The sequence below is a fragment of the Mixophyes fleayi genome, chromosome 3 (assembly GCF_038048845.1).
Source record: "Mixophyes fleayi isolate aMixFle1 chromosome 3, aMixFle1.hap1, whole genome shotgun sequence".
Taxonomy (NCBI): Eukaryota; Metazoa; Chordata; class Amphibia; order Anura; family Limnodynastidae; genus Mixophyes; species Mixophyes fleayi.
This window is the reverse complement of record NC_134404.1, coordinates 69016527-69043540: the sequence shown is the minus strand read 5'-3', so window position 1 is coordinate 69043540 and position 27014 is coordinate 69016527. Positions and strand designations below refer to the sequence as shown.

At 43.6% G+C, this 27014-nt stretch overlaps 2 protein-coding genes across 2 annotated transcripts in view; both read right to left on the bottom strand.

Annotated features, from left to right (window-relative positions):
- Positions 1-27014, bottom strand: part of LOC142143659 (transcription cofactor HES-6-like) — a 200387-nt gene that overhangs the window by 119119 nt on the left and 54254 nt on the right. The gene's annotated exons all lie outside the window — the stretch shown is intronic.
- LOC142143658 (calcium-binding protein 39) lies at positions 236-25915 on the bottom strand. The gene is made up of 10 exons (XM_075201677.1): positions 25568-25915; positions 18819-18897; positions 13318-13469; positions 4989-5153; positions 4646-4764; positions 4120-4288; positions 3872-3931; positions 3625-3690; positions 2946-3089; positions 236-2364 (listed from the first exon to the last, which is right to left on the bottom strand). Exons 3-10 carry the CDS (start codon positions 13429-13431, stop codon positions 2176-2178), a joined length of 1026 nt encoding a protein of 341 aa, XP_075057778.1. The 5' UTR covers positions 13432-13469; positions 18819-18897; positions 25568-25915; the 3' UTR covers positions 236-2175.

Genomic DNA, 27014 nt, shown 5'->3' with positions numbered 1-27014 from the left:
GCAGATAAATGTCATCATAATTACTAAACAGGTATAGATGCATTGAAAACCTGCACTTGTATAAAGGGCAGATGTTGGCTTAATGTTTTAGTGCTAGTATACCTTTAACTAGTCCATTATTTGTCTTGCATGCATTGACGGATCAACAAACCCAGTCTGTTGGGGCACACTGCCCTCATTCAAACAACTACACAGAGCACCACAGGCGATACGGTCACAAGAAACATCACTACACTCCTTTGCTGTACAGTTTATTTATTTATTTTCTTTATGAATAAGAGGCCAAAAACATATGTACACAGAGAATCCAAAGAAACCCAAAGCGAATCTGCATGAAGTGCAGCGTTTACCCCTTTACCTGAGGCTTTGGTTTCAGCATTCTCCAGATGAGATCTGGGAACATCAGCAGAATCAGCGATTCCTTGATGTGCACTATCCCAGCTACATGCACCAGGCAGAAAATCCCTCACATAATAGGATTTATGCAGGGAAAACTGATGTCTTCTCAGGTCTCTCACTTAAAGCAGTTTGGAAACTGTTCTTTTTCCAGGTGTCTTAATACTTAGATTACAATAGTACATTAATGCAAGCTTAGGAGTTAAACATCAATATTGTTAGAATACTCTGCTGCACTCCAAACCCAGACACTGTGCAGCACAATTCGAAGCTGTAGCCATCCATACCTGTGCATCGTGCACTATGGCACACTTCAAACATAACCTACACCAGCATACCTATGGCCACGTTAAACCACCCTTGATCATGTGTCTTCTCAAATACACAAAGCCTCCAACACTATGCACCACCAGACACATGCAGTCATGCTGGACTGACCACACGCACGTTGTGTTGAATGTGTGTACTCAAGGTGAAGCAGTAAGTCACACACAGTCTTACATCCAGCAGACCACCTTGTGTACATCTCAGAACTTAGGGTTAGAGAGGCAAAGCTCGTGTTAAAGCAGCATGTTATGTTCAAGAGCATTGATGTGACTAAGCTAAGCTTCACATCAGTGCAGACCCCAAACCACAATGAACTGATGACTCCCGCTCTGTACCCCATCGTTATGTACAAGTTTACTTGGACTATTGCAAGTGTTTTGGTATGGCATGTACTAAAACAGGCACACATGAAGATTTCTGAGACAAAAAGTGTTTCATTCCGGCTTTCTCCTCCAAGTCATTAGTACATAGAACAGTACTGGTTAAGTAGAGCTACCTCCAAATATGATGAATGTGTCTTGCAAAGGACATAAGATGCTGCTCAAATCCTCCTTATATGTCTACTAAAACAATAAACACTCTGCCAAGGAAAGCGAAAAAGCAATTGAAAGGCATATATAATGAATGTACACTCATCTTTACATAAACCCATCTGCAGTAAGCTCTTCCCAATACACACATCATTGATGGCAGAACCCATCTTCCATTCCTATGACCCCCCCCTGTGGAGTGATCCACTCCCGGGCATTACAAATAAAAGCACTGCACTATTGCATTTTATTGGTTGTTTCGGTTTGAAATCAAGGCATATTGTTGTTGTTAAACTAAGGTACCAGGCTATGCACAGATCAAATTTTGTGCTCAATATTTTTTTTTTCTAACAAGTTTATGTGCAAATATGCTGATGGAAACCAGATTTTTGTGTTGACATTTTTTTCTGCAAGCATGCAATGCATTGCGATGCAATAAAAAGAAAAAAAAGAAAAAGAAAAAAAAAAGAAAAATATTAACTACATAGAGGCCGTCTTATCCAAAACCCAGATTAGTAACCATACACTCGCTCGAGATTCTAAGACCTCTCTTTTCTGTTTTGATTGAACTTTTCTGCTACTGTGATACTGAGCGACTCTCAATCCCGTGTTGATGCAACATGGAGGAAAGAAGGGGGAAACAATTCCAACTCTCTCTATAAAGGTGCAAAGGAGAAAAGAAAGAACATAAGGTAGTTATGCATTCATCTTTTAACCCCTGAGCTGCAAAAGGAGAGTGCAGCACCTAGGTTCTTTCATCAGGGAATGGGTTACACTCAGACTAAAAATTCAAATGCAATGGAATAAGGTGAAACTGTTCGGGGTAGAAGTGAGCACATTGCTCGCAAAGTCCACGGGATGCTGAATACGCTCGCAGCAAAACGCTGGGTTTGGGATCCTCCCCCCTCCCCCCCCATCCACTTTAGGCCTCTTGCTGTGCGGGTCTTTTCAGGTCCCGAATCTGTTTCACTAGGTAGGTTTTCTCATCATTAAATTGCTCGTCCTCAGTGCGGTCGTTCTGGAACTTGCTGAGGAATTCAATGAGCTTGCTCTGGTTCTTGAGGAGGATATCCAGTACAGGCTGTGTCTTGTTCGGGTTGGCTACAAATACCTGCAGGTTAAAGAGAGGACAGCCCTTTTAAGCTGAAATATCAGTGTAAATAGAACACCACTCACAAAGAAAAAACACGTGTACTGGGGTTTTAAAGGTGGAACTCAAAAGGAGCACGTCTTGGGCAACTAAAAATGTCACCACAAAAGCGCAGCCTCTGTCAGATTGAGCCCAGTGCATCATTCTGTTATAACATCATTTAGAACTTGCATAACTCTTGGAAGTAAGGAGACATTGGGGCTGCATTGTGCTTAGATAGAAGTGGTGTCATCTCTAGCTCCATTTATACAGCTAAGACCCGAGGTGAAACCAAGAACACCTTGAAATATGCACAATGCCCATCAATTTGTGGCAATTTAAGTGACATAATATATGAATGTAGTACACCTCAGTGTGAATGAATGATCATTTTAGATTGGTGAAGGAAGAGGTCTCTCCTTCCACCTTATACACAAAGTGTTTTTCCCACAAGAGCAGGAGATCTCTACTATAACAAGATAGTACACAATGAAGCAATTAGCAGAATTACTGGCAGTCCACATCCCCCATACAGAGTAACAATATTGTCCCTCCTGCAGCACCTTAAATACGTGGAAAGCTTCAAACTGAATGTTGCGGCTCTTGTCACGCAGCAGATTCATCATCAGCTTGAGGTTCTCGGGTTTACTGATATACTTTGTCATGATGGTGAAGTTGTGTCGGTCCAACAGAAGTTCGCCAAGGAGCTGCAAAGAGAAAAAGGATACAAGTAGAGGAAGGAAATGGGAGAAGGAAGAGGGAAAAGAGGGACGAAAAATGGGGAGGAGATTTAGGGAAGGTAAATTATGGTGCAGAAAGAGATAAGAAATTTTATTTTTACCATACTACATATCTCTCTCTACACAGGAAATTTAAAACAAACACAAAAACAAATAACACAACTAAAAAGGGGAATAGTCTAAACTATCACCAGTGTGCAATAATATATTTTTCAGGGCCTCAGAAATGAGCATTGGTGTCACAATACATTACTTTTGCTTTTTGCTGAGAAGCATCAGAACCTTGTATGTGATCAGCAAGACATCATCACTCAGCCCAAACAGGTCTAACTATAGCCAACTACTCATGCTAGTGAGACAGGAATACAATCTAGTGGTGCAATGTTACACAGACTATGAAAATGTACTCGCCCTACCTATTGTTCCCCAATAGTCTATATTAAGAGTTATATTAATTCAAGAAGACTACTTCCCTTATGAATATTGCAACTTGTAAACATACCTTCAATGACTGTCTCTTTGTCACATAGTTTTCTGAGTGCAACAACTTCTCATATTCACTAAAGAACTAAAACAAAAGCTACATTCAGGTTGGTGCAATCAACAAACAGAACATGGGGTGTATATGTGTTGAAAGGCAAATACAACAGAACAGCACATATACATCACAGAGATGGAGAAGAATATGTATGTGTGCAGAATAAAACTGGAGTATGGTGTATAGATTGCGGGTTCTGTTTGCATCTTACCCGGTCATAATGTTGCTCAAGAAATTCAGCACTTAGGAGCTTGTGTCTAGTCAACAGGTCCTGACAAAAACAAAACACAGTAAGCCGAGTGAAAAGCAAAAACCAGCATGGTGACCGCTAAATATGCATTGCCAGATTTCAAGTCTGACCAAGAATGTCATTTAATGTAAATAAAAATATTCCATAATTATTGTCATCATTGATCTTAGGGATTAAATAAAGATCACAAGAGGAAAACATTTTTTTACCTTAAATGTAGCAAAGGCATCTGAAGCAATGTCGAACGTTGACATCTCCACATACCGGAAGAAGTCATAAAACTGCTCGGACCACAAAATAATCTTGGCAAGTGGCTCGTGCCTGATACATTCTCGAAGCATGATCCCACAGTTCAAAGCAATTTCTGGAGACTCATACCTGGAGGTGTCATAACATCTAGTTATAAACTTGATTGGTAGAAAAAGAAAAAACAGACAAATACTGAATGCGAAAGAAAACTATTAGAAAAACAAAACCCCAAAACAACCACAAACCCAGTATGTAGACAAAGGGGGATATATACTTAGAGAAAAAAAATTCTAAGTCAAATAGCAACCGATCATTCAATTTCAACGTCTGTTATACTAGACCAATGCAAGCTGGTTACCACAACACAGCTGCCCATTGTTAGTAAACAACCTCACATATGCTAAAGAATCCCCCTTCCCTGCTAGGATACACAGGTCATGCTCTGCCCTACACTGCCCCTTCCCTATTATATTACACAGATCATACCCTTTCAATAGCATGAAGAGAATATTCTGCTGGGTGCATATATATTCCACTGTTGGTGTTCGCGTTCCAATCTGTCTTCGTAATATATTGTTGAAGATCTGAGCAACATCCTTCTTTCCCTGCAAGGAATACATTGTAAGCTCTGGGCAGGTAATAGGTGAAATTATAATGTGCATTATGTTGTTGCAGCATGTCCCTAAACACCACCCATGTGAGATGCAAGTCTAAGAAAACACATGTGAGGATGAGGTCTCTTCCAATATGGATGCCTTTGGTCTCCCGCCATGAATGACGAGGATGTTACTACTATCATTATGAGCAAATCTATATAGAACTTCGATACCTCAAAGTCTATGAGCTGCAGATCAGCCACAAGAGTCCCCAGGAGTCCACTGTTGTACAGTTCCTGAGCAAGCTGGGCTACAGCTTCAGTCTGAGGTTCCTTCTCATTTGTCCCATACAGGATCTCCTTCATAGCCACCAGGTTTTTAGACACTTCTTCAGTTGCCTGTGAAATAGAGGAGACAGTGAGCGATGGCATTTTTAGCAGAATATTCCCTACTGAAAGGGACGTTACAGACAGGAGGATCATACTACTCCTCACTTTACAGGCCATGTTACACTGATAAACTCAGCATTTCAACAGGGCTTAAATGTCCCCAGCACCACAGATTTCACCTACACAGTCATTCTGCAGACAAACCATGCAGACAGAGACACACGTTTACAAACATGACAACTTCTTCAATGCGAACGTACTGTAGAATAGGTTAAAGTAGAATCTGTTAAAAATAGGATCAATATGATCTGAAGAAAAAAAGTGTTAGTTTCCAGACAGACACAATGTTACTATGGTAATGTGACTAAAAACACATGAATGGCAGCACAACAGATAAATTGCTTTACTATAAAATAGTAATTTAGGATTTGCTGATGTGGGTGCTCACTAGATATTTATGAACAGAGAGCAAACTATTAAGTCTCCTGAATGGAATATTACTTGTTGCCAAAAAGGCTGAAAAACCACACACCGGAGAAAAGATACAACATTTTGGCAGTCATCTAGTGTCCGATAAATAACTTTATGGCGGTGTGCAGAACTATGCCTGCTCTGTTACAGTGCTCCCCATGGCTGTACAGGTTCCTACACCCATTATCCCAGCTTAGACATGGTGCATTACACATTATCTCAGGAGGGTATATAACAGAGATGCTACATGAATTTGTCATCACATTTGTAAAACATGGTTCCAGAACACTAATCCCATTGCCTGCAATGTATGCAGCTGAACTTTATGGTATATCTAGAATTGCAGGCTACATTAGTAAAACATCGCTTATCAGGCACTATTGTTGGTGTCCAGTCATACACATTTAAAGCATTACCCTGTTGCTATAATGGAGCTGCTCTAATTTATTCCTCTGTTTTTAGCCACATTACACAGTGTTGCAATGGGGGGGGGGGGCAGATCCCCACATAGCTATATATATTCCTGGTAGACCAGGCTGAAATGTCTTCTGTCACATAAATATGGCATTATTTGATTGTCCAGTGGAAGGTTAGTAACGCCATCATTTTGAGGATTGTCCTCCACCAGAAAACCCTACAATAAAACTTTGCGACATTGCACACATATTAACCGATAAAATTGCAGTTCTGTCCATCTTCTGTTTCCCAAACGAGTTCCTTTTGGCTTTGGGCCATGCCACTTTCTTTGGATCCTTGCTTCTGCTGCTAATGTGAAAGTCATCGGAAACATGGGTGGAAAGTGAGATGTTTGAACCAGGAGTGGGACAGGTAATAGAATTGGTATGGTGGGTGGGGGAGCTGAACGAGTGAGGAAATAGCAGCTGTGAAATGAAACAGCACAAGAAAGCAATGTATAAAATGCGCACAAGAATAGCCACAACAGCACAACTCTAAAGGTGAATACTTGTCATGTGACATTTCATTCCCAACAATGCCTCTTCCTAGACATAAAATGTCAAAGTCAGGGCAAAATGTGACTTACATAACACAATAATATTCTGGACTGTTTTCTGCTGGAATGTACATTGTACAACATGGTTCTAAAGCTGAAACTTACATTCACACAGCAGGTCAAGCAAAGCAACGCATATGCAGCGACTCGAACTCAGAAGTCCCTTATGGGAAATGCAATCAGCAAATCCTGCTCTTATGTCTTAAAAGTTCATGTTCTAAACAAATAAATGGTAAGTAGAATACAATTTTTAAAAACATGTTAGACATACTTATGAAACCATTTGTCAACCCTTTAATACTTTGTGCAATTAATGGAGTCAGCAAGTGTGGCTAATTCACACAGATCACCGACTTTATTTAACGCTTATATGTGTTCCCTAAAGAAAAGTGTAACCGACTAGAATATTCTGGACCACAACGGTGCTGCACATTTTAGCTCGGGGGACAAGACTCGACTCAGCAGCTTATTAGGAACATTTTAAAGGGAAAAAAAAAATGCAGGTGGCCCAGTGACCCAACCCAAAAGAGCCCACTATGGGACCAGCCTGGGGGATAGATGCCCCCCTGCTCCCAGCTCAGCCTGCCCTGATGCTGCCCAACCTTTTCATGAGATGGGATTTATTGACCTCTACCAGTATAAAAGTATGCTGCAGAAGTAGTGTGTGCTCCAATAGCCAAATGGGAGACAGACACTGCATGAGCATCTAAGACGACAAGGAAAAGAGATAGCAGGCTGCTGATGTTATGGGACAGGACCATGATCTAGGTACCTGCCCGTGACCCAGGTGTGTGTGAGCAGTTACAAGTCCAGTCACCTGCTGTAAAACAGGTTCTAACAAGATAGGTTTGAACCAACTAGGTGTGATTTATCTGGGTTACAATAAATAGCTCCTGGAATTAGACATGAATCACTTCCTGAGATCTCACACCCAACCATGCAGGGAAGTTCCAAAAGTAGAGTTCAAATCAGCCAACAAACCCCAGAACATTCAAAAAGGCCCTCCATCACTAAAATCTTACTTACCAAGTGAGATCTGCTTTTGTGTCTTATTATGCGATATCCCACTATAAAATACATATGATCACTTTTAAAGGGTATGGTAGATTAATATTATTCTGGTGATAATCACCACACATCAAGCAGATCTAAAAGTGGAAGTAAATAATTCAGAATAGATGGCACTACGCTGCTGCTACCTCTCATGACAGCACACGCTATTGTAGATACACTGGTAATGCTGGAGGGTGACAACTTTATTCTTTACATAGTCCAAGCAGACACTTCAGGAGGGCGATAGAAACATTAGCTAGACCAGTGGTTCCCAAACTTTTGCAGTTCGCGGCACCCTTAGAGTCTCCAAATTTTTTTCAAGGCACCCCTCCAAAATAATTATTGAGCAGTCCTGTTTTAGAAGTAGTTGGGTCAAAACATTATAATAAGTATTTAGGTCTGGACAGAAATACTTATTTAGTTGTATGCAAAAATGCCCCCTCTGCATCCAGACACACTGCCCCCTCTCACACTGTCCCCCGTCCCCCCTCCTCTGCCCTCTCTCACGCTGTCCCCCTCCTCTGCCCTCTGTCCCCTCCTCTGCCCTCTCTCACGCTGTGTCCCCCTCCACTGCCCCTCTCGCGCTGTGTCCCCCTCCACTGCCCCTCTCGCGTTGTGTCCCCCTCCACTGCCCCGCTGTCACTCTCCTCTGCCCCGCTGTCACTCTCCTCTGCCCTGCTGTCTGCCCGCTGTCACACTCCCTCTCACTCCTCTGCACCGCTGTCCCCATCCTCTGCCCGCTGTCACACTCCCTCTCACTCCTCTGCCCGCTGTCACACTCCCTCTCACTCCTCTGCACCGCTGTCCCCATCCTCTGCACGCTGTCACACTCCCTCTCACTCCTCTGCACCGCTGCCCCCATCCTCTGCCCGCTGTCACACTCCCTCTCACTCCTCTGCACCGCTGTCCCCATCATCTGCCCGCTGTCACACTCCCTCTCACTCCTCTGCACCGCTGTCCCCATCCTCTGCCCGCTGTCACACTCCCTCTCACTCCTCTGCACCGCTGTCCCCATCCTCTGCCACACTCCCTCTCACTCCTCTGCCCCGCTGTCCCCATCCTCTGCCACACTCCCTCTCACTCCTCTGCCCCGCGCCAGACATAAAAAAAAAAAAGAACAAAGAACACAAACTTACCAATCCGCCGGGCGCCGGGACCCAGCAGCCTCCTCTCTCCCGCAGCAGCTTGTTACTGACGTCGATATTCAGTGACAGCTGTGTGAGAGAGGAGGCTGCTGGGTCCCGGCGCCCGGCGGATTGGTAAGTTTATGTGTTCTTTGTTGTTTTTTTTTTATGTCTGGCTCGCGGCACCCCAGTGACAGCGCCGCGGCACCCCTGGGAGCCGCGGCGCACAGTTTGGGAACCGTCGAGCTAGACAAATCTATTATTATTTGTTCTTCACTTCATATGTACATGAGGAGGACGACGAGCAGCAGGGGGGGTGGTAATGTTTGTGACCACATTTTCACAGTAAGTCCAGCGATAGAAGAAACACACACAGTTAATTCAGAAAACATCCTTTATCTTATACAATTACATCATACTTGTGTTATTAACTTACACCAGAGAAAAGCAGAAGCTGAACCCTTCTGTTTCAGAGACAGAGATCACAAAAACAAAACTTAAGGAAGGCTGGTCAGAATGCTATCTGTGAATGAATAAAACCTTACAAGCAAGAGTTACCTACATTTAAAAATATATAGAGGACACTTCTAACAAAGCAGATTAGAAGTATAGATTGTAAGCCTGTGTCTAAGGTCTTCTTATCTCTTTGTCTGTATTACTCAGTATTGTTTTATTACGGTGTTTGCTCCCAATTGTACAGCGCTATGGAATTTGCTGGGCGCTATATAAATAAACGTTGATGAAGATTATAAGATTAATATTGTAATGGTTTTTAAAATCTTAATGGTAAAACAAAAATATGATTCTTAAGTATTCAGTTAAAATAGCAAATACCCTGCACTGCTAATGAATACATGGTAGAAAGTAGTGGTTGGAGATGAGCGAAATGTCTGTAAAAACTGAGTTTCGTAACAAAAGAGGACATTTTGCAGAGATGCAAAGTTCCATTCCCATCACACATTCCATTTGTAATTCTATTTCATAGAATGAACAGCACTGGGGAGACGATGATCAGTTCATTCTGCTGTGTGGTGTAATGAGGACAAATGAGAAGCCTCAATGTCCGTGCGTGCAGCTTCTCTGTTGGTCTAATTGCTTACATCCTCCTCCATAACGTCACCCAGCCCGGTTCTCTCCTGGTCTGGGGAGACTAACCGCAGAGTTGCACAGAGCAGCCCCCAAGCTCCGGGGAGGGGCAGAGCTATAGAGCTTCGCTCCCTTCCTAGATGGTAATCGACTTTTAAGGCTAAATTCTGCTTAGTGAAATGTGTAAAATTTTGTACTCAAAAACAGAACAGGGTAAATATTTAGTGGTCCAAAGAGATTACAGAGACAATCTACCCCTTTATGTCACATGTACAGAAAACAAAATGCATAGTTGGTTATCTTCCATCAGCATATCATCCAATTCATTTCTTTCCAATAAAACTAACTAATCATAATTATCAGGCCCTCTTTCCTATCCTATAATTAGGTAATTTCTATTTGTAAGTTTTCCAACAAGCAAGGAGGAGAGAAATTGCTAACTAAAGTAAATCAGTCTGAGGTCAGCCTTAATTTTCCGCTTTATAAAAACATTCTTGGAAACACTGATCCCTCTGCTGGCATCACAGCCCCCATGCATTATTTGCACAGTACTTGTCTGGCCTGGAGAGAGATCATACACACATACATCTGTAATGGAAAATGTCGTATATCTCGTCATTTTTATCAATTTTAATGGGAAATGTGTAATGTCAAAAGCAAATAGAAGATGGGCATCCTCTTTACATGTTTGTTTTTCATTATTGGTACATTTTAATTATTTTTAATAAAAAGGAGTAGCGACATAGGCTATCTACACATATGAATGCCAGCCACAGAAATTATGGTTATAGCTGCCCATAAGGCAGTACAAGTGTGGGGATCCTATCAGCAAATCTCTCCTTCCCATCTATCTCTCCCCACAGCAGAACAACACGTGCCCAGTGCAAGATTATCCCAGCTATAGAGAGTCGGTCTCCCTACCCTATGATTAATAAATCCTTACATACTATGCTATAATTATACTGGGCATTCAGAAGATAGTTATGTGTGCAGTGGGCTCCTCTGTAGCTGAGAGAGATTTCTGATGATTAATGCCGACACATGTTGTACGCTCATGTATATCTGTATGTATGCACGCCTGGACGTATGGATGTTTGTTTTTATATAATAGGTCAGCTGGCTTTATAGCTAGATGTTATATTTGGGATTGCAGCCATTGCAGGGAGAATTTTCTGTAGTGAGAATATATAACTTGAGACGATGTTTTAAAACAGGAAGATTTAGCAACTTGTAATACTATCAACAGCTATAAACCATTATAGAAAAAGTGACTTCACGAGTCTGCAGCATAAGCTGAAAAGTGTCACAAAAATATATCACAAAGTGAAGGTTTTATGCAACACACCAACACAAAAAAGAATAAATGACAGGAACCCTTTAACTGGATCTGTAACCCTTTCCATTTATTGCCAAGCAGGTCATAACACATTTGTAGGTCATGTCAGGCTGGATGAGTCGCTTGAATTTAAGGGTGATAGATTGTCAATCTTAAAATCTGAAAACTGTTATAGAGCGAAGAAGGATTATTTTTGTCACCAATCCACATATTATTGAGCATCACATCAAATTAAACTATTTTAAATCCTTATCACAAATTGCTAAAAACTAAACAAATTACATTTAAAAAAAAAAACAGATCCACAAACTCAAATTTGCAAAGGTACACACAGCACCTCAAAAGTCACAAATTGTTCATTGTCTCCACCTATGTAAGAAATGAGCCGATAACCTGTTATCTATTATTTTTCAAAGTATAAGATGGAGACTTGCCAAAAAAAAAAAAAAAAGGATTGAAATGAAGATAAAAGAGCATTCTAAACAAGTCAGATATGATTAACAAAGGGCACAAGTCTGAGGAAGGGTAGAGGAGCTATGCAAAGGCATTGAACACCTCCCGGGATTTCAGTGTAGACCAGTGGATCCAAACTTTTTCAGTTCAAGGCACCCTTAGAGTCTCCATAATTTTTTCAAGGCACCCCTAAGCCAAAATAATTACCAAGTAGTCCCCCGCCTTGCTTACCACTGGCCCTGGCCGAGGCACCACTGTGAGATCGCCGAGGCACCCCAGGGAGCCTAGGCGCATAGTTTGGGAACCACTGGTGTAGACCATTGCACACAGGTGGAAGTAGTAGGAAACACTGCCTAGATCAGGTCACTCTCTTAAACTAGGTACACACAACAGAAAATTTCTCCCGATGAGATATCTTTAACACTTTTACAACCAAATGAAAGTCCTGATGAGCATGACGATTTATGCGAACACACCTACACGATTTACCTTCAGATCTGTGCCCTTCATCTGTCATAACCATCTGCTGAAAAGATCGTGACTCTGTAAACTCTATGGAGATCTGCCTACACCCTGCAGAATTTGCAAGACATCGTTCCATTGTTTATAGAGATTTTTAGTCCGGTTATAAAATCAAATGAAATGATGAAAAAGCCCATATCCATGTCCGCAGAGAGTCTGCAAAACCAAATCTAGATGATACTGCAGAGATATGAAAGAAAGTCTTGTAGACGGATGAGACTAAAATGTCACTTTTGGTCTAATGGAAGGAAACATGTAGGTCTCTCATACAAGCCGGTTAACACCATCCTTACTCTGAAGTATGGTGTTGGCAATTATCATCTTATGGTGATGCTGATCAGCAGCAGAGACTGGCAATATTGTCAGGATTGATGGTAAGATAAATGGTGTACATAACAAACTCCTGGTACACTGTCAGAAAGCTCAAATGGTGGATTAAGTTTGACTGTAAATGCAACCCTGGAATGGTTTACAATGAAGAACACAGAAGTCAGTGAGCGGCCCAGTCATCGTGAATTTAAGCCCATCAAAAATCTATGACAAGCAGACTCAAACTTGCTGTCCGTAGTCACTCCCCAACTAACCTGATGTACATGCTCAAGGAGGAATACCCAAAATGGCCAATTAGTAAATATTTCATGGTTTACTATGCGCTCTCTATTTACATAGGTTTACGTATTTAGTCATTTATTTATTTACTACTACAACTACACATTACTCAGTCACAAACATGCACACATTGTTTCAAAGCCACTGGTTTGGCCTACAAATTTTTTTTAAAAAAAAATAATTGGGGGGTAAAATCCACAATTGCTGCAGTTTTTCTTGATACAGGCTCCTGTGATTGGTTTAAATGTTGACTTAAATTGCCTCTTCCTGGGGAAACTGAACTTTACCTTTCTATGTTGCCTTTTTCTGGTCCATGTTACTCATACGTAATACGAATCTAAATCAATTTACTTAAGAGTACAACTAAGAGAGAAAAATCATTCCTAAGAAAATAGTAGGCTCCTCAGGACACAAATAAAGAACAAAAACAAAAAGCCAGCCATACAGATGTGGCATGTCTGGTAACGGAAGAGTTTATACCATGCAAGAAGAGCAATTGCCGTTTACCTTCTCTGCTTTCTTGTCCGAGATGTCCTGTTTCTCCAGTACGGCTATACTTTCCTTCAGGTTCTTCACTATGTCTGCAGGAGACTTGTGGGACTTCCCAAAGGGAAATGGCATGTTTGCTAGAATAACACTGCTTTACAATCCGCCACCGCCTATGGGACAAAACACAAAGACAAGGACATCAACAGCTGCTCCCAGTACAGGACCAGTACACTCAGACATCTTGTGTTCTTGCTGCCCTTGTGAATAATGGTTTTAGGTTTATTTGATCAATGCAGGTTTTATACTGCATGGTGCAGTCAGAAGGCTCACACTCTGACCTATGAAAAGAGCAGTATTTCATATCACATGTCATGCACAAGTCACAGAATTCCCATCTATGATGCCTGTAGTGAGCATAACCTATTAACTATTTGTAATATATACTGGATGAGTGCAGAGTAAAGTTACATACTTGCATGATCAAGCAGCTGAAAACACCTAAGGTGACAGTAATATATGGTTTAAAAAGTTAAATTATAGCCAGGTGTAGTGTGCCAAGCAGATGCAAATCTATCCTCCAATCATAGAGCACAAAGTTGAATGGAAAGCCGTTTTTAAGTGATTTGCATTTCATCGTTATACACATTGTGGTACATTTCTAAAAAATGCTGCACAGAAAATCCTGTGTCCAAAAAATTGGTTGAGCACAAATGCCACATATTTATAAACACTGCGCTGACCATTTTTATAAATAGCAAGCTAATATGAAAACCACTAAGTTCTTTGGCAACCCGCAGGTACTCACGCAACATAACTCGCTTAGAACCGTGCATGCATTTATCTTTGATTTTTAATTCTCTCTTGATTTTAAATAGCACTCCAAATGCTGACGCAGTATTATTGCTGGTGCTTGGTCATTCCGAACTGAACAGTATCTGCAGTTTAAAACATCACAATACCGGAGAGACCACCACGCTGAGAGAGTTGTATCACAGGCAACTGGAGCTCCTTTGTTTCATTTAGTTTTACATAACTATGTAATTCTAATTGGTTCCTTTACAAATAGCTATTGCTGGAATCCGTAATCCACATTGGCCTGAATTGAAAACTGCAAATAAACTTGAATAATAGCGTTATTAATAAAAAAAAAAGTATATGTAGATGATTTAGGTGCTTATCGGAACTGATGTATTTGAGCTAAGCCTTCAACGATCGGTGGTGGCTACATGTTTCACCAGGCATTTCACACTGTCAGTAAGCCTATATAAGGACACTGTATGACCCCTCTGGGAGGCTGAAATGTTGATAACAGAGTAAAGAAATACATAACTTGGTGACCACTGTCATGTTAAACAGACATGTGAATGTGAGCTGCAATGTTAGTTCATCATACTCGGTGTCACGCCTCTGCAGTAGGAAGTCACTTGTGGAAGGGGGGGTGAGTGGACATGAACACAAAACAGGACCCAGAAATGATCCCTGAAGTACTTCAACAATACTGACTCAATTAAAGGTCTTGCTAAAGCACAGGAGACAAAGCCAACAATTCTGTTTCTGAATTGTGGAATACCGTATGAAATGACTTACTAAATCTAAGTAAAGTTATATCCACTGATCCGTCACTAGTTTCAGTTGTAAAGAAATCCACTAAGTTTGTTTGACATTACCTCTCAACATCAAATCTATGCTGCCTTCCATATTGTAATTTGAATTAAAATAATCAACATTTCTCTACTACTGAAGCAAGACACAGGTCTACAGTTATTCTTCCCTAGTTTATGTGCAGTACATTCGTTATTCTCCAATCACCTGGAATTATACTTATCAGCAGGCAATTGGTTAAGAAGTTTGGTTAATGGTGCTGTAAGCCCTACTCTTGGTTCTTTTAACACTCTTGGATCTACACCATGGGGACCCAGTTACTCATTTACTTTTAATTTTGAGGTCAAGAAATGCCTCTTCTGTATTAAATATATGTCAGGACAGTACAGTAGGGTATATCATAAGTGTACGTGTCCCCTTTGAATTTTCACCAATATACAGAGCAAAAATAGTTTTTGTAATTTGTCTCTTGCACCATATCCACCCAGTTCAGTTATAACCTTACCATTCCCCCATAAAATAATAATATGTCACACTATTTTACCGACTGTGCAATTTTTTCTTTGTTTTAGCCTGTTTTATTGTATGTGAAGTCTTTGATAAGAAAAAAAAGCATATAAAACTAGCCATTCACTAATTCAGTCGGTCTATACTTTTGTAAGAGCAGTTTTCTTAGCACTTTTAAAAACTGCCGCACCGTCCATGGAAAACAATTTTGGTTCTCTCTTCCTTTGAGCAACATATATGGCACACCACTCTGCACTTTTAGTTCTTTCATCTGTTTCGCCAAAATCACCTATCAATTCCCACCCTGTCAGACAGTCACAATCTATTTTACTTTAATGCTCACTAAAACCCAAGTTCTCTCTTACAGGTACCTCTGATACCAGGGTGTGGGGGAGGGGAGGGGAGGGGGGGGATCTATTTTGATCAAATCTTTTTTTTAATCTACCAAAGAATAGAAAGATCGCCATATATTTCAAAATTATAAACATAATAGATTCCAGCATTGAGAAGTGAAGAGCAAGGGGAATTTAGTAAAAAGCGATTTCCAAAATTGCCATAGAAATCTCCAAAATAATCAGATCTCATACAGACAAGATTGGTGAAAACCAGGGGGAATGACATCTCCCATTAATTGTAATGGACAATGCATTTCAATTGGTGAAGAAAGCTTATAGAAATATTTTGTAGATTGAAATAAATGTAACCAAGCATGTTTCCATTCATTTTTAATTTATGAACTACTCGTGTACGCCCATTGATAGATCTCATCCAAGGTCTCATTTTGTAATAACTAAATCAGATTCCTTTTTAGCATTCTTCACATATAAAGCAACTTCACCTCCATATTCCTACTCTCTTTTACAATCTATTAATGTGAATAACTATGTCCTGGTCACGGGTATCATTGCAGCATGACTCCATAATAGCTACGAGATCTAAACTATCTCATGGCATAATTAAAATCAGTTCAGAGATTTGTTTTTCCACAACTGCAAATATATGTATACATAGCGCTTAAAAGCACGCCACTTTTCCTTATTCTGCCACTATTACCAATACACGTGTCTAAGGAGAAGGGATAAAAGATTTTTTAAAATTAGTTTAAATGACCACTAATGAAGGTTCTGATCTGCACACTAAGAACCGCTGAACCCCTAGTGCCAGGATGTAAACAGTCCACTACTGCCATTACTTGTAAATCAAAACCCCATCTCCTTGCACCATTTCTTTAAAGTGTTTTCTTAGCTCACTTTGCCTAGTGTACAGGAATGTATATACTAGAGGAATATTGTAAAACTGTCTAAACAGCAAACTTAGAGGTGTACAAAGGTCTCCAGTTATTCTCTGTCATTTTTTTTCAGTCTTCTGGAACTGTTCACTTCCTTCTCAGCATAGGAAACTTTATAAATACAAGATCAAAATGAGCAAAAAGCTATTTCCACATACAAAGGTAGAACAAGTCAAATTGTTGTAGGATTGAATTATTCGTCAGCTTTAACAAAACATAATGTGTCAAGTGTTTCTCAAAGTGCAATACTGAAATTCCCTAGAATACATTTTTCTTCTACTAGATTGTACTTTGTAAAGGTGTACTTTGCATGTCAAATTAATGAAAAGCAAACAGTGCATACCTAATGTGCTTTCTGAGACAAATTACTATGGCCATGTGCCAGCTTAAATGAATGAACACGCAGCATCTCTGGTCTCAGAGGAGGTAATTGTCAGTCACTTGCAGAAAGAGAGAAGGATAGTTACCTCCACTCAGATTTAGGCTTGAGCAAGAACACAAAATATCCCCACGATAATGATATATATCTCAGGTCTTCGATTAAATACATGCACAATTTCAAACTTACATTGAATAAAAGACTCTACAAACTCCTTACCCATCACTTTATTAAATATAAAATAAATGTAAAAGAAAATCTTCTTTTGCTCTTGCTAGATCCATCATAGTTCATACAAATTGAAAAAAAAAAGTTGGGATTTTTTTGGCGGGGGAATTGTACGGGGTTTCATTTTTTGTTTTTTTCTGATTTGGACTACAGCAGATCAAAATCAAGAAAAAAATATTTTATTTCTTATTTGTACTACGACAAAACAATAAAGAAGAGAAAAATAAGGTGAACAAGGGTTAAGAGTAGCGTTTTATTCAATTTTAAAAAGGCATGTCAGCCCCCCTAGAGGCCAGAAAAGTGCTGAAGTTATTTTCTGAACCTCCCGGGCGTGGGGCCTGGGATAATTAATAACACTGGGTCAACAGATCAAAAGAGAAAGGAATATTTTATGTTATATAAAAGTGGTGAAGAGGAATTTGGGGGTGTTTTTTTTCCTTTTACCGCCTTGGCATAATTGGTTGGGACCATGATAGTACCACTGTAATGGTAAAGCTACCCTTCTATGGTTCTAACTCTTGCCATTACCCTCTGGGTAATGGTTGGGGACCCTGTTCTTTTCAGCGCAGCTCCCCATAGTGAAAACCGCTCCATGCTAGACAACACACAGACGTTTCCTCTATCTCAAGGGAACCTACTCTCATGTCCTCACAGTTGTAGTGGAAACCAACCCAAGCTCTCAAGCACCAAGTCTGGTTGACAATTTGTGGAAAGAGAACTAGGGGGGTTTGCATGCTACCCGCTTCTTTATTTTCCACTACACAGTGCAGCACTTGTCATTTTACGCAAGTGACTGACAGTTTCCTCCTCTCGGACAACAGATGTTGCCAATTCATTAATAACTTTATTAAAGTAGACGAAGTTTAATTACGAAATGGTAGCATCTGTCATCCAGTGTAAATTGTATTTCTCACTGCAACCGTTTAGGTTTACAAAGGTTGAAGCGCAAACCATTTTCTTAGCCATGGTATTGTAAGTAAAAATGACCATCATTAGTTTGATGTTTAATGGCACTATTACAAGTGGACAAATCATACTGCACGGCCTACACAATGGCAGCAGTTTTGCCCAGTGTTAAAGGGCAATTTAATGCATGCCACAGAGGTATGCCACATTTAAAGAAACATGTACAATACAGTTGTCTACAACTTTCTCTATTATTTTAAACCAGTTTATGTATTTAAAAAAATATGTGCTGGAAAACAGATCTTAAATTAAAGCATTCAAAGGGGCATATTCAATTAGCTTTTTGATTCGCGGTAACGCGCGTTGCCGCGAAAAGTGCGCGTTCTTGCGGGTATTACGGTACCGCATTAACGCGGATTTTCGTTCGCAACCCTATGGGCTGCGAACGAAAATCCACGTTATTGCGGTACCGTGTATTACGTTTCGCGGCTGTTCCGGCGCGTTACCGCGAATCTAAAAGCTAATTGAATATGCCCCTAAGATTTTAAGCTGACATTATCGTGCGGACCACACAAGCAGTACAGAAGGCCCAATTACACGCATGATTACCTGTAGAGATGCTTAAGGTCTCCCAATTTTTGGGTGGGCAGCCAGTATCTATAAATCTCAAAAGAAGTGTGTAGCCAACCTAGAAAACACAAAACAAGTAAACATCATTCACAGGGAGTTCCTACTGTGTGGAAAAACACCCTGACTATATATGTAGCAGAAAAGCATGCATGTAATTACATAGCACCATGCTATGTTTACAATGGTACAAGAAACAAATAACACAGAATGTGACTAAGAAGTGAAGCAGGAAAAGAAAACTAAGGTTGAAGACTTCCCTGAAGAGCTTACAATTAAAAATGTGTGAGGAGAGACATACAGCAACAAAAGGCAAGATAGCAAGTGCTTGAGTACAAGATACTAGTTTAAGACTGCAATGGTTTCAATCCTAGACATGCATAGAAGGGACACAGGCAAAGTCAGACTCCAGCAGTGCTACTGATTTTAGTGGTAAGAACTCAAATACAATTAGAAATTACACCGAGATTTAGATACAGAAGTAAAAGATTAGAGTTCCGGATGTTAGCAGCAATGAGGGGGGGAAAAAGAACTGTGGTGTGAGTTGCCAGTGGTAAACCATAATTCCTCCTTTGTGAGGAATGAAGAATCTATGATAGGAAGCGATGAGAGTTTAAATAAAGAGGCAATCTGAAATCATATAAAACCTCAACAATATTAATACACATACAATGGGATCCAGAACCAAGTATAACTAAATATATTAGTTATTAACACTTAGGGGGGTATTCAATTGTTAGCGAGTTGCATAGTATATGCTGGACAATAATATGCAGAACATAAAGCTGGGTGCACACGACAGAACATTTCTGAGGTTTCTGTAATGATTTTAACATCGACTGAAAGTCCCGATGAGCATGCAGATTCATGTGTACTCACCTACAAGATTTACCTTCAGATCTGTGCTCTTCATCTTTCATAACCATTGGCTAAAAAGATCATGACTCTATAAACTCTATGGAGATCTGCCTACCCTGCTGGTCGTGCGTGCGTTCGTCACACACTTCCATCGTTTATAGAGATTTTTAGTCCGGTTATAAAATAAAATGAACCAATACACTTTGGTATGACAAAACATGATGGTGGGAGCGTACACACTAATGCGATATCAGACTCAACAGTCGTTTATAGTGTGATTGGCACGATAACTGGTTGAAAAACCTGTAGCGTGTACCCAGCTTAAGGCTCCACCGGATATCTAAATTAGATGCAGGTCTATGGGCATCTGCTTAGTCTCTATCATATAACTGTACAGCACACTCAGCAAGCTAATGTACTATAACTGTTATTTTCCTATACTATATACCACAATATTTTCCATCAATCACACTGTGAAATTAAAATTTTACTGGCTTGAGCTTGGGTGTTACTGTGCAAGGTCAAAAATAACATATAGGTTGCCATGTCAAAGATCATTTCTACTTATCATAAAAGCCAAAACAACAAATATATTTTCTTTTTTTGTACTTATTTCAAAATAAAATAAAAAAAAAATCACTGTAAAGATTTATTGTATTTTTATAGTCTATGTTAAGGAAATAAACGTCCAATACATTCATATAAACTTTATGCAATGGAAACAAACGATCCATACCAACTAGATTTATATGCAAGTGTAATTCTCTACTTTCAGGCTATCACTGGTCAATAACGACATACTTCCAAAGTGTTCGCTTGTAACTAATAATACCAAGGACTCTAGCAAAGTCAACAAACGGATCTCATTCCCCTTCTAACAATTCTTAACTAGCACTCCACTCCCCAGTCTATCACCCCCCATAAAATACTGACCGACATCCAAGACTAAAAGCATTTAAACCAGCTTACTGAGAGTACTCCTAACAAGCGCAAAATGCCATTCAAAAATGTAATTCTGTCTGTATTGTAGATGGATCATGAAAAAGACAATAGGTGATGGCACAACTGCTCAGATCCAGAGGAGGAACACACATAACGGAAAACTTGCAGTATATTTAGAAATGAGGGTTCAACCCCCTTAACCAGTGCCACTGATACGTGATGAACCCCCTTTAAGATAAGTACAGAAGGATTGTGAAAATTTAAAACATTTATTCATATACAGACGCATTCAACTATGGGTTCTGGAGCACAGTCAAAACATCAGTTTCAGTCAGATACTGTGAAAATCCTGTGCAAATGTTTTGCTTTATATAATAAAAAAAAAAAACATATTGCTCTAAAGAAACTGATGACTATTGCCAACATGGATGCAAGGAATTTTTAAATACGAAGTTAAAATGTACAGTTCAGCTTTCACTTTAAGAAGTAGAGCATGGTGGAGTATTTCCATCCACATCCAACAAAAACAAATATGCATTCCACGTCCCTTAAGCTGGCCACATACAAAGTATTGTCACGCAATTTGGCAGGCTTCAACCAAACTGCTCAGTCATTGCTCATGTTCTTACTGTATGTGCTCAAAAAACAGCCAGCGATCCTTATTACAATCTGTTCAGATTTTTCAGAAATAAGGTTGGTCGATACCACAGTAAGTAGGCGTGTGTGGTCATCCAGTGGGCACAATTACTGCCTTCGGCCTTTCAGCAATGCTAAAAAGCAACCAGATCTGCTAAATTTGAAAAGCCAATGTGCACGATCAAATTGGACACAGTTCTGGTCATTCAGCATTCAGGTTAAATCTGCTTGAATAACTTGAATTCAGAGATATTCATGCAGCGAAAAAAACTAAAATGGTAACGGTACAACAGGTTACTTCTGTTTGCTGTTACATCAAGGGTCCTGCCTCTCTGGATGAATATACCAATTTTTCATTTCTACAGACAGCAAGCCACTCACTCTCCACCATATAGAAAAAAAACTTTTACATTTGGACTACCGTTTGTTTAACTAGCATATGCAAAGACAATTAATGGTACAAAAATATTATACCAAATTTATGTTTTTCCCTCTCCATTTTATTTACTTGCAGCTGCCCTGGCACGCGCACACAAACGCTGCACTACAGCGAGCGGCCCTGGCACACGCGAGAGCGCGCGCGCACACACACACACACACACACACTGTAACACAGCGAGCAGCACTGGCACACGCACACACACACACACTGTACTACAGCGAGCATCCCTGCCGCGCGCGCACGCACGCACACACACACACACACACACACACACACACTGTACTATATAGCGAGCAGCCCTGACGCACGTACACACATAACATACTCATCATCAATTTATATAGCGCCACCGATTCCACACGCGTGAACACTGTACCACAGTGAGCAGCCCAGGGGCGCGCGTGCGCGCACACACACACTGAACCACAGCGAGCAACCCAGGGGCGCGCGTGCGCGCACACACTGAACCACAGCGAGCAGCCCAGGGGCGCACACCGAACCACAGCGAGCAGCCCAGGGGCGCACACCGAACCACAGCGAGCAGCCCAGGGGCGCACACCGAACCACAGCGAGCAGCCCAGGGGCGCACACCGAACCACAGCGAGCAGCCCAGGGGCGCACACCGAACCACAGCGAGCAGCCCAGGGGCGCACACCGAACCACAGCGAGCAGCCCAGGGGCGCACACCGAACCACAGCGAGCAGCCCAGGGGCGCACACCGAACCACAGCGAGCAGCCCAGGGGCGCACACCGACCCACAGCGAGCAGCCCAGGGGCGCACACACACACACACACACAGTACTACAGCGAGCAGCCTAGGAGCGCGCGCGCGCGCGCACACACACACACACACACACTGTACTACAGCGAGCAGCCTAAGGGCGCGCACACACACACACACTGTACTACGGCGAGCAATGGAGGGGTGCACTCGCACACACACTGTACTACAGCGAGCAGCCTAGGCGCGTGCACACACACACACTGTATTACAGCGAACAACCTAGGGGTGCGCGCGCGCACGCGCGCACACACACACACACACACACACACACACACTGTACCACAGCGAGCAGGCTAGGGGCGCGCACACACACACACACACACACACTGTACTACAGCGAGCAGCCTACGGGCGCGCGCGCACACACACACTGTACTACAGCGAGCAGCCTAAGGGCGCGTACACACACACTGTACTATGGTGAGCAATGGAGGGGTGCACTCGCACACACACTGTACTACAGCGAGCAGCCTAGGCGCGTGCATACACACTGTATTACAGCGAGCAGCCCAGGGGCGCGCGCGCACACACACCGAACCACAGCGAGCAGCCCAGGGGCGCACACCGAACCACAGCGAGCAGCCCAGGGGCGCACACCGAACCACAGCGAGCAGCCCAGGGGCGCACACCGAACCACAGCGAGCAGCCCAGGGGCGCACACCGAACCACAGCGAGCAGCCCAGGGGCGCACACCGAACCACAGCGAGCAGCCCAGGGGCGCACACCGAACCACAGCAAGCAGCCCAGGGGCGCACACCGAACCACAGCGAGCAGCCTAGGGGCACACACACACTGTACTACAGCGAGCAGCCTAGGGGCGCGCGCGCGCGCACACACACACACACACACACACACACACACACACACACTGTACTACAGCGAGCAGCTTAGGGGCGCGCGTACACACACACACACACTGTACTACAGCGAGCAGCCTAGGGGGGGGCGGGCACACACACACACACACACAGTATTACAGCGAGCAGCCTATGGGCGCGCGCACACACACACACACACACACACACACTGTACTACAGCAAGCAGCCTAGGGGCGGGCGGGCACACACACACACACACACACACAGTATTACAGCGAGCAGCCTATGGGCGCGCGCACACACACACTGTACTACAGCGAGCAGCCTGGGGCGCGCGCACACATACACACTGTACTACAGCGAGCAGGCTAGGGGCGCGCGCACACATACACACTGTACTACAGCGAGCAGTCTAGGGGCGCGCGCACACATACACACTGTACTACAGCGAGCAGCCTAGGGGCGCGCGCGCACACACACACACACACACACTGTACTACAGCGAGCAGCCTAGGGGCGCGCACACACACTAGACTACAGCAAGCAGCCTAGGGGCGCGCACACACACACACACACACACTGTACTACAGCAAGCAGCCTAGTGGCGCGCGCGTGCACACACACACACTGTACTACAGCAAGCAGCCTAGGGGCGCGCACACACACACACTGTACTACAGCAAGCAGCCTAGGGGCGCGCGCACACACACACTGTACTACAGCAAGCAGCCTAGGGGCGCGCACACACACACACAGTACTACAGCAAGCAGCCTAGGGGCGCGCACACACACACACTGTACTACAGCAAGCAACCTAGGGGGGGGGGGGGCGCGCGCGCGCACACACACACACACACACACACACACAGTACTACAGCAAGCAGCCTAGGGGCGCGCACACACACTACACTACAGCGAGCAGCCTAGGGGCGCGCGCACACACTGTACTATAGCGAGTAGCCTTCGGGCGCACACAGACTGTACTACAGCGAGCAGCCTAGGCGCGCGCACACGCACACACACACACACACACACACACACACACACACACACACACACACTGCAGTGTTCTCCCTAGCACCTATCTCTCAGGTGCTTCACCCGGCTGTCTTCGCTTGGAGCTCAACAGAGTCCTATTATAACAGAACAAACCACTGTTTCTCCTATTATATTAGAACAGGCAATATGTGAGCACTACAGCCAGCATAGTAGTGTTTGTTAGAAGAGTGACCACCAGTCTCACCAGTCCTGGCAGGGGTGGGCAATAACCTCCAAAATGTTTAAATATTATTGCAAAGTACCTGTTCTTAATGTTAAAGGCGTTCTTAATGTCATCCGGCTGGCAAAATTTTCTGGGGAGAACACTGCACTACGCAACAGGGGGCCGCAGGGGCGCACACAATACGCAACAGGGGGCCGCAGGGGCGCACACAATACGCAACAGGGGGCCGCAGGGGCGCACACAATACGCAACAGGGGGCCGCAGGGGCGCACACAATACGCAACAGGGGGCCGCAGGGGCGCACACAATACGCAACAGGGGGCCGCAGGGGCGCACACAATACGCAACAGGGGGCCGCAGGGGCGCACACTATACGCAACAGGGGGCCGCACGGGCGCACACTATACGCAACAGGGGGCCGCACGGGCCCACACTATACGCAACAGGGGGCCGCACGGGCCCACACTATACGCAACAGGGGGCCGCACGGGCGCACACTATACGCAACAGGGGGCCGCACGGGCGCACACTATACGCAACAGGGGGCCGCGAGGGCGCACACTATACGCAACAGGGGGCCGCACATTATACGCAACAGGGGGCCGCACGGGCGCACACTATACGCAACAGGGGGCCGCACGGGCGCACACTATACGCAACAGGGGGCCGCAGGGGCGCACACTATACGCAACAGGGGGCCGCAGGGGCGCACACTATACGCAACAGGGGGCCGCACGGGCGCACACTATACGCAACAGGGGGCCGCACGGGCGCACACTATACGCAACAGGGGGCCGCACGGGCGCACACTATACGCAACAGGGGGCCGCACGGGCGCACACTATACGCAAAAGGGGGCCGCACAGGCGCACACTATACGCAACAGGGGGCCACACAGGCGCACACTATATGCAATAGAGAGCAGTATAGGCCCACACTTTGCAACAGGGAGTAATACAGAGGGATACGTATACAAAGAGTAGGAGAAGGATGGGTGAGGAGGGCACACTAGTCTCACGGGATACTCACAGATGACTTATCGAGCCCCAGACACAGGGCCACACCCTCTGTCGGGCTCTCTGGGGTCAGTGTCCGAGGTCTCCCTAGCTGGTGTCACTCTGCTAGTGGCTCAGTATGCGGGTGTATATGGGGCTCCTTTCTTCTCCGGTGTGTTACAGGGCTTTCAGTACAGTCACTTCCGGGGTGTCTAGAGTCTCCTAAAACTGCTGGAGCGCCCTTCTTTCCTGTCACTCCCGGGTGTCTCTGTTGAAGGGTCACTCCGGGGGTCTCTCTTCTCTCGGGTCACTCGGGGCGGCTCCTCCCGTCTCTATGGTGTTCTCAGTCTCGCTTCCGGCGCCTGCGGTGACGTCACTTTGACAGCGACATCCGTGAGAGTAGAGCTGGAGGACTCTCAGAGATTGAACTCTATTGTACAGCGCTGGGTAGAGCGGCTGTTCCTAGTGTATGTCTGGCTCAGGGGCTCCCCCGCGCGGTCTAGTGTGCATATAAGACACATCACTATGGTATTAACACACGTATCATTAAGCTGCTGTAGCACATGGACTCTTTCACCAGAAGAAATCCATGGAGAGATAATAAGGGGCAGATTCAATTAAGGATTTGACAGAAAATCTCAGCTGATTTCCAAGAGCCAAAGCAAAGCAAAAATTAGCGGAGAAATTACCGTATTCACTGTAATAATGCGCAGCTGTGCGTGGCTAATTGAATCTGCCCGTAAGTGATTGAAAGTTTGTCTATACTTGGCCATGATGTTCAGAGGAACATCACGGCTGCGCACGTTTGCAGATACTACAGTACCTGATATCACTGATTTCTTCCTGCACCCCTACAGGGAGGCATGCTGCATGCCATGGAGCGCTGCTCGTACCTCATAGGGTGGAATTCAAATGCCAGCTTTGTGGCGCGCGGACATCACGCCACACACATTGACGGCAATTATGTTAGAAATCTGCTAATTTTGAGGAAAAATTACTGGTTCTGTCACATCTCCGCTACAAAGTGTCTCATGGACGTTACAGAGACACTTTGGGGCATATTCAATTAGGATTCAGTGCGTTACCACGGAACCTGCGCAGTATTGCCTGTAATACGGTACTGCAATAACGTGCACGAAAATCCACGTTACTGCGGTAACGTGGATTGACTTCGCGGGCCGTTCTGGCGCGGTCCCGCGAACCGGAAACCTAATTGAAAATGCCCCTTTGGGGGGGTATTCAATTGTCAGCGTTTACGCTGCAAAACGAGCGCTCGAAAAATATTACTGTTTATAGGGTAATATTGCGCGTAATTACCGTTCATACGGTAATTTACTCGCTCAATTTCGGCTCACAGCTCAGGGAGCTGCGAGCTGAAATTGAGCGAGTAATTACCGTATAAACGGTAATATTTTTCTAGCGCTCGTTTTGCAGCCTTAACGCTGACAATTGAATACGCCCCTTTGTGTCTAATTGAATTT

What these genes read in the sequence shown, in the direction of transcription:
- LOC142143658 (XM_075201677.1), bottom strand. Translation starts at nt 13,431, where the DNA reads ATGCCATTTCCCTTTGGGAAGTCCCACAAGTCTCCTGCAGACATAGTG. An exon ending in CTCTTCATGCTATTGAAAGG is followed by an intron (nt 4,289 to 4,645) that starts GTATGATCTGTG and finishes TGACACCTCCAG; the next exon opens with GTATGAGTCTCCAGAAATTG. An exon ending in TTGAGCAACATTATGACCGG is followed by an intron (nt 3,691 to 3,871) that starts GTAAGATGCAAA and finishes CTTTTGTTTTAG; the next exon opens with TTCTTTAGTGAATATGAGAA.